The 17,133-nt window shown below is 39.7% G+C and overlaps 1 protein-coding gene across 6 annotated transcripts in view; it reads left to right on the top strand.

Moving 5' to 3' along the window:
• Window positions 1-17,133, top strand: part of POU2F1 (POU class 2 homeobox 1) — a 118,930-nt gene that overhangs the window by 50,602 nt on the left and 51,195 nt on the right. For 4 of the 6 annotated variants that reach the window (XM_030471791.1, XM_030471790.1, XM_030471786.1 and 1 more), the window contains exon 2: window positions 12,714-12,779. In XM_030471791.1, the coding sequence (XP_030327651.1) occupies window positions 12,714-12,779 (66 nt within the window). Of the gene's footprint in view, window positions 1-7,131; window positions 8,232-12,713; window positions 12,780-17,133 lie in introns of those variants that run through there. The other 2 variants (XM_030471788.1, XM_030471787.1) reach the window with 1 other exon arrangement.

Genomic DNA, 17,133 nt, shown 5'->3' with positions numbered 1-17,133 from the left:
CCAAGAATGAAAGTATTCTGGGTATCACTTTTAAACATTTTATTAATTAGGCCTTTGACCTACCCTGTAATTTTGACTACATCATGAATTTGGAGAGGGATTTTTTACAAGGGCATGTAGTGACAGGACAGGGGTGAATGGCTTTAACCTGCCAGAGGGGAGATTGAGATGAGCTCTTAGGCAGAAGCTCTTCCCTGTGAGGGTGCCGAGGCGCTGGCACAGGGTGCCCAGAGAAGCTGTGGCTGCCCCATCCCTGGCAGCGTTCAAGGCCAGGTTGGACACAGGGGCTTGGAGCAACCTGCTCTAGTGGAAGGTGTCTCTGCCCATGGCAGGGGGGTTGAACTACATGATCTTTAAAGTCCCTTCCAGCCCAAACCAGTCTGTGATTCTGTGAATTTGTTTAGAGGATTCAATATTTGTCAACCTAACACTTCCAATCAAAATAAGTTACAGAAAGTGAAGCAGTGAGGAAAAGTTTACCCTTGCTCCGGTTTGTTGGACAAACAAGCAAGACATTGCTGCCTTCAGTGGTGTGTCTGTGGGCCTGCAGATAAAATGTGTGTGTCTTCCCAGCAAATCCTGCGCAAACACAGCCACAGGTGGTAGTCATGCAGCATGCACTCAGCATTGCTTCTAGTAAAACTGTTCTTGTGGTTATTTCCTGGAAAAGCTAATCAATGCCTTCTGTGCTTTAGCACAGCATAGCTGCTAAAATGAGCAAAACCGTGCTTGTGAACGTTTCCCGGAAAAGCACATGTAGGTGATACTTCATATGTGTAGCTACGCTGTGGTTTTCACTTCCTACTGTTCCTATATCATTGTAAATTAAAGACCCAGGTGCCCAGGAACTTGTATTTTTAATTTTTTCTGACTGATGGCAAATGCAGTCTTATGTTAGCTCTGACCATCCAAAATGATAGATGCTTGGATAGGTGTGCTGATGGATGGAATCAGTGTCTGCAGTGTGAATAACTCTGTTTCTTTCTTCAGATCTTGCATCTGGCAATTTTTTGTTCAATTTGTAACATACAAAGCAGCTTGTCTGGAGTTTGGCCTTTTCCTCTTTGAGATCAAATAATTTAAGCTTCAGAAAGAAGCATTCTCATGACATGTCTTGTGGTTCCTACAGGTGTTAATAGTGTCTGGATCAGTGTGCTGAGGGCATTAAAGCAATATCCTCCTTCAGATTTGAGATAGTTATTAAGGAAGAGAGAGCAAAAGCAGTTTCTGCAAAGGACAGTGATAACAGCAGTGCAACTTCAATTCATACCATGGAGTGTAGAGGTTTTGCATATGCTTTTTTCCTATCAATTTGTTTCTCAAGCACTCTAATGCTCACTAGAGCTAAATACTATCTCTGTTGTTGATCTTGATGTATCCAGTTGGCTCCAGCAGAAATCATAATAAACTTAAACCATGACTTTGATTTATGTATTTTGAGAGTGACCTGTAGTGTGTTTAAGGGCAAGTGGCATGGAGACTCTGGGATTTGAATTGAACTGAATTGTGTGGTGAAGTCACATACTAAATTAGTCTATTCTTTGTGGAGCCCCTATTCATCAAGCTAGACCAGTAATTACTACCTTGGCAAAGCGGAGAACAGAGAAACAGCGTGTTTGCATAAAGCATGATGATTTACAGGTGAGTTTCAAAGTAACGTTTTTAAGCTCTGAGAGCTTGTCCATGTTGTGTGGGTAGACATGGGGAGGCAAATCTAATGCTTTTGGAATGCACATCCAGTGATGTTTCCAAAATGTTATAGGTCATACAACTGCTAAACCAAATATTGCTGTTCAATATTTGAGCTTGGCATAAGTAGCTTTCAGATGTTATCAGATCAATTGTGGTTTGACTTACATATTAGAGAATATTTGTTTTACTGAAATACCTGGTATTTTTCATGTGTATTGCATTAACAATTTGAAACTAGCAGTAATTACACCATCTTCTTTGGTAGTATGAACTGTGTTTACCTTTTCCATTCAGCTGCGTGCACAGTTTCAGTAGCCACTGCATGTGTGTGTAGAAGACATGTTCCATAAATGTTATTACAGCGTGTGACCAGAGATGACCAGGGGGATGACCAAGTCAGGGGATGCATGAGCATGGTCTGGCATTCCTTGTCGGGGAAGTTTGCACTGCTTCAGGTTCTCCAGCTGCCCCAAGCTGCAGCATCCCATAAAAGCTTCTGAGCTTTCAAGGTGGTGGGTTTTTTGTTTTCTTTCATTACTGCTGTTACATAGACCTGAGCCTTTAGATTTCTTCTTTTTTTTATTATTCTGATAATTTTTGAAGTTTTACTGATCGTGTTCTTCAGCCCTCCCTTGTGTTCAGTTCATGTAACTTCACATCGGGCTTCATTTCAGTCTTTCTCTACTGTGTCCTGCAGTGGTTTTTTTGAAGAGCGATGTGAGGCACGTGGATCTTGTAAAAGTAATAAAATATGAGGTGTTTACTAATAAAACAAGATACATCTGAGGCAGGTGTTCAGTACTTGTCAATGTGAAGTGTCTCCCTTAAAATATTTACATTTTAAACTTTTTTGTATGTGTGTTTTTAAAAAAATCCCACTTAGCTTTGGTTACCACTTCTCAAGTGCAAGTTCGCTAGAGCAAGGAATATGTAATGGTTTAGAACCATACCTCAGGTGTGGTGGATTCAAAGCACAGTTTGCTCATTCTCAATGCTAACTTCTAGTTAAGTTGAAAGGAGGTGAGTGCCCTCCTGCAAATACTGAAAAGTGCTACTGTGCAACAGCTCTATGGCATATGCAACATGCTGGTTAAATAACAGTTTTGTTTTCAAATGTGTGATACTTTGGGATGTTTATTTGAATTAAATTCTGAAGTTGGTGCTTATGATGGAGTGTTTGGTGGGTGCTTAGGATGGAGTGTTTGGTGCATATAAATAAAAATTAAAACTAAAAATTTAAGCCGTTTTGAAATGAAAACGTGAGTGAAACACAAGTGCTTAAATCAGGAGAGGTAAAACCTAAGGTTTTTTACTCTTCAGAATATTCCATGATTTCTAAGTAAATATTATGATGGTTTTATGGCTCGCAGTTGCAATTTTGAACAACTGTTGACTGCACTGAATTTATATCCTACGCTTTTGAAAAGAAAACACTCGACAGAATCAAAGCAAAGCTTTAGCATAAATATAATATGTGCTATGGCTTGTAGGCAGGAAGGGGAGGGCAAAACTGTTCAGATGATGCTCTAGAATGATGGAATTAGCCAGGAGTTCCAAATAAGGCTCAGTTTGCTTGTGAGTGCTATACTGTTTCCCCCTCCTCAGACAGTGGTACTATACAGTGAGTTTGTCATGACCAAAGTTTTCTTAAGCCATGATAGTTATTACCTTCTGTGGACAAAACTAAGTGAGGCTTAAAAAACCAAACCCACAAACAACCCCCTTTGTATTAATGTGTCGGGTGCTTATGAGTATCTGCTGCCCTGCACTGATAAGCTGACTTAGCTTTGCTGCTTAGCTGTCTACATAATTTTCTTCAAAAAAGGTACAAGAAAGAATTTTGAATAACATTTTGCGTGGTGGGAAGTTTGAAAGGATAGTTATGATTTGCGTTTGTGAGAGAGAAGTAAAATCAGATGTAGACTAAAATTCCAATTCATAGCAGTTGTGTAATGACCGGTAATTCAAAACCAGACCAATTTTATTTGACTTTTCCAGATAACTGCTCTTTGGCTTTCAGAGCAAACTTAGCAATTTTCAGGTAGAATCAATTTTGTTAGCCAAAGGCAAAGGTGGTGGCTAAAATTAGAGCTTAGTTTTCAGCCCTAACTATGATCAGGCTGCTGTCTGTCTGTCCGTAATTACTCTAAGGAGAATTCGCCAACTTTAATAATAGTTTATTTTGTGGAAGTATGTGATTTTTATAAACTTGTATAGCATGTTGGAGTTGCATTTGATGAAATTTTTATTAGGCTTCATTTGGCTTGTGGAATGGAGACTTGGAAATGTCTTGAGTTAAAATGTAGTAGCTCTGTGTAATGTCAGGTTAGGGCTAGCTATATCTAAGTCCCTGGCTGGCATGGCATATAGAAAACAGCCTTACTCAAAGCGTTGCCAGGGTTTGTTGTTGTCGTGCTTAGTCAGGTACTATCTGCAAAGCTTTGGTAACAAGTCTTCTTCACTGGTTCTTCAGCATAAAATATTCTAGATGCTGATAGACTAATGAAGGCAGTATGTTAACATGTTACAGTTTATATTTTATTTCCTTTCCTTGTATCATTACAAGTACACCATACAAAAGGAGAATAATGAGTAGAGTTGTCTTACAGGGTAGTCTCGCCGTGTTGTATCAGAAAGCACCCCCTTGAAGCTTGCAAAGGTCACGCTTGTCACAGAGCTGACTAGTGGCAGAAATTTCCTAGCTGTCATTGAGGGCAGGTAGTAAATGACATTTTAGTAATATATGGAAACATACCTATATAAAAATGAAGATTCTGTTCCCCCATAAAGATGTTGAATAGAATGATGTTGGTAATAACTTATCCCTTTAATTCTGCCTCATTCGTGTCGGCTTTTTAACAAAACAGAAAAAAACACACATAAGAGAGAGACATACCGTCTGAATATAAGGGTGTAAGCATCCTTTCTCCTAGTTTTTGTCAATTTTCACTATCTATAGGACATTGGGGAATAACTTTTTGGAGTTTACACTCTGTCAGTTGGGCATAATACATGGTAAAAAAAAAAACAAGAGGAGAAATAAAAGAGAAGGAGGTCTAACCATGAGTTGCATAACCTGCAGGGAAAAATGAAGTTCCCTTTCTAAAATCTAAGGTATTAAGGTACCAAGTATGATCATTATAACTGAATAAAGTGACATATTTGTGGAAAACAGCAAAACAAAAGAATTCGTTTGAATTGGGAAGATATGGAAGATACATAAAGAGTAAAGAGAAGAAGAGAAATGGATTGGAAGAAGTCTTCTGAAGCTTTATCTGCAGACTCTGAAGCATTTGACTAAAGAAGAGCTGCTTTTGCCATACCTGGCTCCATGTTATTGGCTTAGTTCCTTTGGTTTTAAGGAAAAGTATGAATAGAATTATGTGGGGAAAATCATCAATGTAAGAATTGTAGGATTGGGAGAAGAGGAGAAAAATAATTGTTGAGGTGTCTGTAGGTGTGTGGGATGTAGAGAGTTTTTTGTACTGATGAGTGCAAGGTACAACTATTTCTCTTCTTAGAGGTGCATCTGGAGGAAAAATGAAACATTGAATGCAGAGCCCAGAGTGGTATTTTGTTTTAATATGAGTACTGGAAGAATGACTTTGGTTTTAGGGTGTTAAGTAACTTTTAACATAAGAAACCAGAAAGAAAAGAATGGCCAGTGATGTGGCAGAACCTAAACAGAGTGTCAAACTAGCATATCCTGCTATTGGTTTTGAAGCTGGGTGGTATACACTGTTCCTCCCCAAATCTTTTCATACTTGTGTCTTCAGGCCTCCTTCAGAAGCTTACCAGATAAATAGTTGCAGTAGTGTGGCCTAAATGAAACAATAGGGTTTATTTTGGCCAAAAATTAAGAAGTTCCATAAAAGGGAAGATAATAAAATTGGCAAAGAATGAAGTGGTCAGTGGCAGAATGGTATTCTGCTCCTTCCCTTTGTTAGCTTGAAAAGTCAAAGTAGAAGGTTTTATTTCAATTGGCAGCTGAGTGGAAGTTACAGTTCAAAGGAATGTTTGTATTTGTATTTGGAAGTAACAGTTCAAAGGAACGTTTGTTTGTATTTGGGTTGGCATTCACGTTCAGGAATGGGAAGAAAATTTCTGCCTTCTCTTTGTTAGCTGTCAATTCGATGTTGATAGTATGGATGGGCTGTGGTACCACCAACACACTTGCTAACACTGCTTCAGGCATGTCCTTCCCTGGCCTTTATTTGCTGTTTGCTTATTCTGTTGTTTGATACAAGTCATCCATCACTACACACGTGCCTGCTTTTAACGGCCACTTCCTGCAGTCGTGTGCTTTTGATGCTGCACCTGTGTTCAACCAGCTCAACGCAGGCTCTCATTTGAAAGGGATCCCAAAGATAACACTGCTGTCCTCTTACTATGCCTCTGGCTGCCTCCGCTCAGCCACTATTAAACTGGCACTTGCTTTGTGAAGTGCTTGGCTTGTTACAGCATTTGTGTCCAGACTCTTCTGATGAAGCAAGCGGATTATCTCCCAGTGCACTCCAGCAGCATGTATGAAAGAGTGACGTTTACTGAAGGGTCTGCGAACCATGGAGATGTACCTCAGAGTTCTCAATGGGACACGTGAATGAGTAGAAAACCAAGTTTTAAACAAGTATTAGGAAAACCTATTCAGCACACGCAGTTGTTTCCCTGCAGTTGGGATCACCTTCCCTTCTTGCAATCTTTTGCAAGTGTAGCTCACTCATGCTAAATATATAGCAGGGAACATCTTGTGTTAAGTAGAGATATGAACCCAAACAGAAGAAGAGGTCAAGCGTGGAAATAAATTCCAGTCAGTACTGAATGATTGAGAAGTCGCTTTTCTCTTGCTCCCTCTTGTTTGGAGAGGTGGTGCTTGAATTCACTTCAGAAATGAGAAGAAAAGTAGAGATAGTTTTTTTTCTTTTTTTTTTTTTTTTTTTTTTTTTTTTTTAAGAAAACCCCCCTTCCTCTTTAAATTCACATTAACATCTGGAAGCGAGTGGCTCAAGCCTATAGTCACCTGCATCATCACATTATCTTTTCCTGATCAGAATGTGAAATATTAAATGTCGTGATGTCCACATTACACTTGAATTTTTTTCTAAATGCTCTTGCATTATATATCTTGGTATTTGTGTGCTAAACAAATGATTTGAAATGGCTTAATCCAGCCTCATATAGTACACCTAGTTCTGTGGAGCACTTTTGGAAAAGAAGATTGATTCCGCCACAGACCAAAGCCTTTTCCCAGTTCTCTGGTCCTTCAGCGTACCTTGTGGTGACGGCTGCAAGCATGTTCTGGTTATCACTGAGTGGTTCGGAGATGTAACCTGGCTGTAAAGTGCCCCTTTCAATGCCCAGAGCTCCGCACTAAGCTTTGTTTAGCTATATTGTGTACGTTTGTGGAAGGGATTAGTATTAGTTTTTTGTTTTTCCTTGGAAGTCATTGGAAAGCAAAAGAGTAAATCTATTTTGATTTCACTCGGGATAGATTAGTGGGTGTCAAATGTTACACAATACTTGACATATCCACTGCTGTTAAGCTGGCCGTGGCAAAGGGATTACCCGATAATGAATCACCAAGCTCTTCAGCCATTTAAAGGGAATCATGCCGCTTCCTTGCCCTGGTGGTACTCTCTTTCCTGCCCGGGACCTTCCTGTGACAGTTCGTGTTTGGAGGTGGAAAACTCCACGCAGATGTGCAAGCACCGGTTTGACAGCTTTGTGTTCAGCTTCTACCTTGCTAATTGTTTTCGTGGATTATTTGGATTGTGTAGAAAGCTTTTTCCAAATCCCCTTTATTACTGAAGTTATTGTTGCCAGCAGGAATAAGATTAAAGGTGCTTAAGTCTGTAGAGTTGTTTCTAATTTGTACGTGTCATTTCAGTGGCATTTGAACAGAACTCTGTCTCTTCCCCTCCCTGCTCCCCTGTGGTACCGTGCTTGAGCTAGGGCTGAGAAGCCAAGTCATTGGAAGAAAATTCATTTTGTTCCCTAATTATTATGCTGGCGCTCGGGAGATAATTTTTCCCTTCATGCACTGCCAATTAATATGCAAATGAGCTGATAAATATTTATACCGTGATTTAAATTATGCAGGGAGCGCTTTCAGTGTACTCTGCAAATGAATTGTTCATGGACTTCAAAGTGCTGGCTGCTGTGCTAACGAGAGGAGATTTGCATAAGGCCCTAATCAGGCGCATACTGATTAAGCTTCATTATGGAAACTGCCAGCTGCAATCTTTGTTTCTATTTTATTACAAAAAGGGGAACTTTTCACGCTTCAGTCGCCTTGACAATGTCAGACACAGCTAGTAGGAGAGACTAAAACTCCACAGAGCAACTGAAGTTTCCCTGTTCAGTTGAAGATTGCTATGGTGTAACTGAAGTTGTATTTCTTCCCCCACCTCCCCACTCCCTTTCGTGTTCGGTCGAGAGCAGTAGTGTAGATTTGATAGAAATTGCCATTCTCCCTTTCCTTGGACTATCTGAACCTGTAGAGGATACCACAGCAATGCTGGACTGCAGCGACTACGTTCTAGGTGGGTACCAGCTCAGCTCTTTCTTACGAGCGTTTAATATGGACATAGGGGCTGTGAGGTTGACTATGCATAGAGGCTTAATTGCATATGCAGAGGTGAGAGGAAGTATTTGTAAGGCTGAAGCTCACCAGTGAATCGGCAGCAAGTAGCTGCCTGGTAGATAGACAGATGGATAGATCTGTACCAGGGAAATACATGGTCTGGTTGTTTGGGGTTTTTTTTCCTTCTTTCCCTCACTCCAGGAGAATTCGTTTCCTCTACACTAGAGAGATTTGCTGCTAGGCTTGGATGATATTAATACAGACCTTTTGCTTTTAGGATTTCAATCTGAGAAGCATTTGGCTTCTAACAAACATCGGACTTGACTTGCAGATCTGTGTTATGAATTCTAAAGCATTAAAATAAATGAGAGAGTCTCCCAGTCTCAAAGAATTTAGTAGCTGTATTGAGCCATTCCCCAGCAGAATGTATATTATGTGTGTGTATTTCTAATGTAATAGCAAGGTTCTTCATGCGTAATAGAAAACAAGGTGGAGTGCACGGTGGTTGCCATTGATACCGTTGCAAGCTAAGCCTAAGGTTACTGGGATAATGTATTTCCTGCACTGAGATTCCATCAGCACTGCAGAACAGACAAGCCATAATTTCCTCTTCATGTCTTTTAAAGTTATTTCTGATAACAGATCATCCTAATTTGACAATAGATTTTATTTCTTTTCAAGGCTCTTTCCCCAAAGCTCAATGTGTAGATTTTTTTGTTATTATTTTGATTCCATTTTATAAGTTCATGTAGTAACTTATATACCAAAGTAAAAGAATATATTTTTGGATGCTAAATTTTGAAGCAGACATCTGAATACTTGTTTCTGAATATGAAGTGTTTTTTTGAAAACGAATTTTGAAAGAATTCGTGGCATGTTTTCACTCACATTGAACTTTGGCTGTTTTTTTCCATACACATCAATGAATCATTTTTGCTGGTGCTGATGGAGTATTGGGCAGTTTCACTTTAATGGGCGAAAGGAAAAAGTTAATGACATATTCCACATTAAGACTTTCTGTGTTTTGCTAGCTATGTATAGTCCCTCATACTCCAGGTTGGCCCAGTGTCTGCTGTGTCTTTCTTCTGAATACCTTTTGCAGTGTTACTGGGGGTGTGTGAAAGCTTGGCACAGCACTGCCTCGCGATGCCCTCAGCCCCACTAGCAGAGTAGCAGCACTCAATGTATTCACTCCTGAGAGTTTGATTTCAATCATGCACCTGCTGCTTTCAATCCTTCCTTCTGTGGAGTTTGTTTTTAGATAATTTTGGCAGAAGTTGTAGCCCAGGGCCTTTATTTAAAACCTGAGTAAAATCTAAAGGGAAAAGAAAAGGTGAGGGCATTATGGTTTGGATTTATTAGCCCACTTCATTTGTTATTCTTTTAACTCTAAAGCAGAAATTGTATGAGTGTATGTAACCAAATAATCTTTTTATTTGACGTGTAATGAATCCATAAGTTTAGTATCCTGCGGATATATGTCTGTTTTGCTGGTAGCAGTTTTGTGCTTCAGATGTATGCCATACCATTTGCAATGGAAATGGCTGCATTGTTCTTGGTGCTTTACATGCAGAAGGCCCACAGATTGAACAAGACATAGTCAGCTGGTGAAATAATGGATGCTATCCTTCATTTGAACCTGATGTTTCTTCACTCAACTTGCTGCTTTTTTGCAATAGCAATGTTCGAGGTCTTTGTTAGAAATGAACCTTTACAGTAAAATATTCTTCATTTAGACATGCTTTTGGTAGTTGGGTAAACTTCATGTGTATGTCTGATACTAGGAAACACTGAAAACCTTTTTTAAAAGGATTTAATTTGCGGCATAGCCTGACAGAAAAACATGTCTTGGTTCATTTATGAAAAGAGGTCTGTACAGTTATAATTTTGTCCTTGAGCAAACTTGATGGTCTTGCAGGAAAGTTTGTTGTGGGAGCCTCCTCATACAGAGAGAATAGTCACGATGTTGTTTGGAGTTCTGTGCACAGGACAGTTGTGTCCCCTTCCGGGTTTAGTTTGTTCACCATTAGCATCCTGCATGGTGGTTCCAATGCTTTAATTTCTGTAAGAAACTAGTACAGGAGGTCCTGTGTTGTTTTTCTTGCAAGAGCTTTCTGAAGTGGTTTGCTGCATGGATCCCGTGTTATTGAGAGATGACCTTCTCAGGCTGTGCTCTTCCTTTTTGTGGTCAGTGCTGTCAGGAGTTCAGGCTAACCTTATGCTCTGGGTTTAAAAAATACATCCTATATCTAATAGCCCCATGAGTTAACCCAGTTTCCACAACCAAATATACTGGCCTTCTAAGCCCTCTTTGCTCATATTCATTCCTGTTGGATGAGGACCCTTTGTGTCTAAAGGGAACTCTCCCATTCAGTGTTCTCTGAACCTAAACTGATTTCAGTAGCCAGCTGTGGGTCAAGGAATGAACTAATGCTGTTTATCAAATGAATGTTGCCTGTAATCACTTTAAATAAATGTGCTGTTGCCACAACAATAAACGCAATTTAAGGCACATGCAACTTCTAGATAGAAACATACTTTGTATGTTTTAAACACAGATCTATCAGCATGAATGGGCACATCAACAACAAACGTTTCTGTGCAGTCAGTGGAACCCATGTTCTGTTTCTAGGTTGTGGATCATGCTATCTAAATGTGGAAAATAACAAAATAAGGATCTCGGAAGCAATAGGTTCTGTATCTCCAACATTAGCAGAGCTCTGTCTTTCAAGACTGTGAACTTGTAGCTTGAATCTGCTAAGCAGAGGTTGTGAAAAAGCTTTTTGCTGAAGTTTGGGCCAGCAGTGCTGAGCTGGAAAGTATCTTCTCACTCATTTCCCCTTTCCAAAATCAGTTTAACACGTTTGCCTTTATACTAAGAGAAACGTTGATAGTTCAGATCTCTCTTACGTGTGGCTGACTTTTGAAAGATTTAGGCATAGGAACATTCTGCATTCAACTGCAGCAGTTGTTTATGTGGAAGTTTACATTAGTTTTAAAAATATTGACATTTCTTAACTTGTATTTCCTAACTGCCTATTGGAGTTTTTCCAAGTTGGATGTCTCTTATCTTTTCTCTCACACATGCTGCATTTGTAATTAGTTCCCTCCTCTTCCCACCCCACACTCCCAGCGAGGCTTCATCTTGACTCCTGTTTTCATTCAGGCCCCGTGCACGTGCTTCGTTCCTCCGGGCTGGTGCTTGTGTTCCTCTGCTGCTGTCACCCCTGGTTCCATCAGCCTGGAGGTGGCACTGGCCTCTCTGGGCAGTAGCAGGTGACAGTATACGGCAGCAGTCTGGCTTCTCATTTCCAAGTCTCACAGACTGCCAAGCAGAGAAGTGTCTGAGCATTCTTGGAAATACCTCAGGGAAAGATGCAGCAGTTGATGCTGTTACTGTATTCTTCAGCCCGTTGATATTTTGGTAATCGCTGCTTTGATGAAAGTACATGACAGAGGTAACCTTTTAAGCACCTAGCAAGAGAATATCCTGAGTAAAGCATTCATTGGAGTTGCATTTAACTGGTTGTGGGAATGGAAGAATACACTTAAGGATTTGCTTACGCTTCATTTTATGAACTGTCTTGAGATTCTTTTTGTAGTTTTTGTTTGTGATAATGTGGCACACGGAGGTCAGTAGCAAGATGAGAGGAGGTAATAAGATGGAGACTTGATGCTGTACACAGAACATCTGTATAGATTCCTGTATAAGGGAACTATATTCTCTGTCTGCCATCTGGAGAGGCCCTCTGCATTGCACTATGTGCAGCTGACAAGCTGAAACCAAGAGCAGACTTTTCAATAGGTTTCATCCAGAGGGAGAAGGAAGGAGAATTGTTTTATATTTGTATGGCTTTGCGTGAATATATAGGAAATATAAAATCACTTAATAGCAGTGATTTTACAGGCATTCCTGTAAAATGAAAACGCAGTATTAGAAAAATGGCATCTATTTAATTAAAATGACTGAATTTCCTTTCTCTCCTGGCTGGGGAGAAGGGGGGAGGAATGACAGGGACAACACAAGAATAATGCAGGCCATGGTGGTCAGACTTAATGTTTTTGAATCTTGATATAGTCATTGTTCCTTCCTTTTTTTTTTCCTCCCTCCTTTTTGCTTCTGTGACTTTCATTGTATTGAAAATTCGGTTTCTACCTATCTTTGCCCTCTAGCATGCTGTCATTTATTCCCTGAACACCATGTTTTCACATGTGGGAATAATGACATACTAAATTTTGAAACACTATTTATCTGGAAGATTCAGTATTGTGTTCTGCTTCTGATCATTCTTTTTGTGTTATAATCTGAATTAGGGTAAAGTACATATAACATTTCTGATGTTCTGTACTTCCTTGGACATAAAGGTATGAATAGATGATTTTTTTTTCTTTTTTTTACTTTTCCCTCTATTAGTTTATCTTTATCTCTGTTTTAATGCAGACTCAAGAATGAACAATCCGTCAGAAACCAGTAAAACATCGATGGAGAGTGGGGATGGGAATACAGGTAAGAAATGATGAATTGGTGCACAGGTATTTGCTGGTGGAATTGAGTGGATATTAAAAGCAAATTTTCTTTGCCAGTTTATAGGAATCACACCAAACCAAACCCCACACCTAGGGCCCACAGAGACTTGGGAACACTTTTGTCTTGTCAATAACTCTACTGTATGCAGGGCTTTTTTCACACCTGCTGTAACAGAGCACTACCCACCCTTTGTGTATGATTCCCCTTCCCCATTTCCTCTCTGTGATGTTTCTGATACTGTGGAAGGTATGGTGGCACTAGCTCTCCATAAGTAGTCTCATTTATTTTCCTGGCAGAACACATCTTCAGCACCTCTAACTTGACCATTTATGTGTGGTTGAAATTTTCCCTGGCAGATGCGGGCCACTGGCTGATCTTATTTCCATTTTAGATTTCATTTAAGCTCTCAAAACAGTTCTTAAGAACAAGGCAAAGGGAGAAAGCATCATTTCTCAACATCAAAAAAAGGAGCCATCTTTCCTGTCATTTTTCCATGTGTTAAAACAGAACCTTGAAATTTGGCTGGGAAAGAACAGTCTTTGTGTCAGGGCCAATGTGCCTCTTAGCACATCGTTAAGATGTGGCCAAGTTTGAAGTCATTGAAGAAGCTTGTTAAGCCACTAAAACTCCATCATGCTATCTCAGGCGTTAATTCCTTTCTGGAGGTAATTTAATGTTCATTTTGGAAACAAGAGAAATGACAGTTCTGAGTGGAAAGCAAATAGTTTAACTAAGTCAGAATCTTCTCTGAGGTCAGAATAGCATTTGGGAAGAGAAAATTTTAATGCAAAGGAACTTGTTGCTTTGAGAGAAGGCTAGTTACCTTGTATGAGGAAAATTATTTTTCCTCCTCTTGGCTCAGTCATCAGAGTTTAAAATGAAACTCTGGAGTTGTGATGAAATGAACAATTATTTTATGCTGCTGTCTCCTCATTCTTTGTGCAATGCTTTAATACAGATAAGAGTGACTGAACATTCCCAGTACTGATCCGAGAGGCTGGATGTTTTCTGCCAGTGCATGGGGGCAGTCAGTAGGAATTCTGCTTGCTTATTAATGTGTGTTTTGTTACTGGCATCTCAGTTTTGATAATTTCTGATGTATTTGTAATAGGAGAGAGATAAATTCTTTTTACGTACAAAAATGATTTATTCTAGTTCTAATACTGGTTTAGGGTGATATAAAACATTACTTCAAAAAACATGGGCTGTAAATATTTCATAATCATAAACAGCATCAAGAGAACAATGGCTTTAAATATCCCTATAGAATCCTTGTAGCTGGATGGTGTGTGTAAACTTCTGACAAATTCAGACTTCCTGCTCTGTGTGCCTACAGTTCCCTGCGTATGCATTTTCCGGAGTGTATTCCCAATGGACTTCCTGAAGCACAGCTTTAGCAGTTTCACCTGAACTGAGCCGTTAAAGAGGAGGACTTGGTTTATTCAAAGCTGTAGTCCATTATCACAGAAGTATTGCATCTGCTTCAGCAGAACCCTGGCTCTGCTCTCCTAGGCAAATACTTATCAGTGTGATAAAAAAATCGATGCATTGCAAAGCTGCATGTAGGTGCTTTCATTACAGAAGGGGATACAATGTGTTTATTTTTTTATAGTCTAAAAGTCAGGTTAGTTATGACGAAAGTTTGACTCTTACTGGTGTTTGGACCTTTTGCAAACATTGCTTCTACAATTTAAATGTTTCTGGACATTCCTTTCAGTTTTGTTTCCTGACTTTTTAAATAATGCAATCTAAAATCATGTAGAATTTTTGAGGACCCTTTGTTTTGTGCTCAGTCTTAGGGTGGGTGTTTTTTAAAATACAGTGCTCATAAAACACTGGCAGTAATGACTAATGGCATTTGTGACATTTTTGGGGGGCTCCAGCATCGGTTGCATTAGTCAACTGGCAGATGTGAGTGTTCCCTGAGAGGAATACTCATGGAATGTAATCTTAGGCTTCTGATCGGGGTACTTAGATTATGGTTCTGGGCTCTGTGCTTACTTAGTGAAAAGAAGTCAGCTTTCAGCTTGGATGCTAAGGAGCTGGAAGTGCCATTGATTGGCCGGGGAGCTCTGAAGCAAAATGCATGAAGAGTGTTTTTATTAACACTCAGAGTTCTTGTTTTTGTAACTTCCTGTAACTGTCTATTTTCCAGTGACATTTGTAAATCACGTGGGTCTGCTGTGTAAGAACTACTAGGCTATCTTTTAAACCTCAGTGGATGTTTGTTTGGATCATTTCTGTTTTAAACTGTACTAAGCTCATGCAACTTGAAAATTTGAGGAGAAATTACTGTAGGGCATGGAATTTACATTTGGCAGAGCTAGTCTTCTCCGGGAAAAAAATAAATACAGTTGCCACTGGTAAAGATGACTTAACATCAGTAGTTCTCTCAGCTAACAGCTGAGTTTCATGGAAGCCAACAGATCAGGGTTTTGTGTTTCTGACTCTGACTACTTAGGGAACATAGTACAATCCCCTGAATACACTGGTTACAATAAAATGCCTGAAACAGATTTTAACTTTAAAATTTCTGTGCTAACGGGGCTCCCCTTTTAAACATCTGCAAAAGCAACTCCATATTTCATATGCATTAAAAACAACAACAAAAGTCTTTGTGAGTACAAGAGTTGTTGGATGGCTGCTTTCACAAGAACATGAATTGATCAACCAGTGTTCGGTGTTGCAGAATTACGCAAATCTTTTCCAACCTTCAGTTGTGGCTGGACAGTCTGTTTAATATCTACTGGAAAAAAAGAGAAGTACATAGTGCGTCTTACAGTAAACGGATAGCCCTTTTGGTTTCCTTTCTGTAGGTTGCAGCATAAAATTTTCCAAAACAACTCAACCCTTTTTATTTGTTTGTTCAATGCATATTCTGTATTTGAAAGCTGTGTGAATGCAGTACTATGAAAGCCAAGGTTATAATGTCTGTGGTAACTGCAGTATTAGGACATGCATTGACATAGCAGTAAAATAATAGTGTAAGTGTAGTATTTGGAAGGATTCTAAGGATTCTTGTTTGCATTGCTCCATTTCCAGAGATTGATTTTCCAGTTTCCATATAAAGAAACTTTATAGCGGTGTTGGAGAGGAGCCATGAAATATTCTTCAGCTGCGAAAATTTGGAGCAAATATTAATGCTAAACTTCTTAGTAATGTGGACAAGGAATCAGCAACTTCTCTCTCAATCCATGTAGGGAGAGGAAATGTACTGCTGGTGCTGGAAGATGTCTCCTAGAGCACTGTGCAGATACCCGCTCAAGATAGTTCTGAAATCTTCCTTCTCCTTGTTTGCCTTCCCTTCCCGAGTCCTTTCTTGCACCTTACTCCACATCTCCCCAGACCTGCACTTCCTCACTCTTCTTATGCAATTTGTGAGCTCTGACTGAAGTCTGATGATTATGATGATTTAAGAGTATGTTGTTCTGTTGACCGCAGGTGCAATTTTACTTTGTCATGCCTTTATCCTCTGCAGGTACAATTTTAAGCAACCATAAACTAATCCACATTCAGGGTGTCCTGGTACTTACTTAGTATTCTGTTCCTTTTCCTGGAGTGGCACTGAATGAGATGGTTCAGAGATTTGATTTGGCTGAAAATTAATTGCACTTAATATTGGTTTCATCCAAACCAACTGCATGAAGTAGCTAACCAGATGGCTGAATTTATGGCAGAATTTAGTCGTGCTTAAGTTGCGTTGGACTTGGGCTATAAGGGTTGAAATTTCATCCTATAGCGTGATTCAGTCTTAACAACTGGGTTAGGGGAGGCTCATTTCCCTACTAAACACATCTCTCACCTCCCCTGCTTTGCATTATCTGCTGCTGGCTGGGCCCTAAGGCAAGTTATCTCACACCACTGGCAGAAAACTAACTTGGCCAAAAGAAAAAAGAAACAGTTCACATGGATAGTTTTCTACTCAGTTTAGAAAAGTGAATTGTCTTACTGCTGTGTCTGTGAACTACGAGGAGAGGCAGGACAGGGACGATGTAGTTGGATCCAAGAAAAACGATAGAATTCCCACTCCTGGCTTTTTTTTTTTTTGGTGTTGGTAAGGTGTTAGATCAGCTCTAGCAGTTGTGGGAGCTGGGATGGAGGTGGATAAGATATAAATACTTGGGATTGTTAAAATCACAATACTTGTGATTGCATCTGCCATGTCTGTTTATCACCATGGCTATTTGCACTTAACTCCTTATCTTGAGCAGAAGTGGCGTTCTGGTCCTTTCATGTCCTTACAATGTGCTGACCTGCTTCTGACAGCTCCCATTTTCCAGTGTTCTGATCAGATTTCTTGGATTCCAGAGAGGTGGTGTCACATCCTTATGAG

The sequence above is a fragment of the Strigops habroptila genome, chromosome 2 (genome assembly GCF_004027225.2).
Source record: "Strigops habroptila isolate Jane chromosome 2, bStrHab1.2.pri, whole genome shotgun sequence".
Taxonomy (NCBI): domain Eukaryota; kingdom Metazoa; phylum Chordata; class Aves; order Psittaciformes; family Psittacidae; genus Strigops; species Strigops habroptila.
This window is presented reverse-complemented; position numbering and strand designations above follow the sequence as displayed.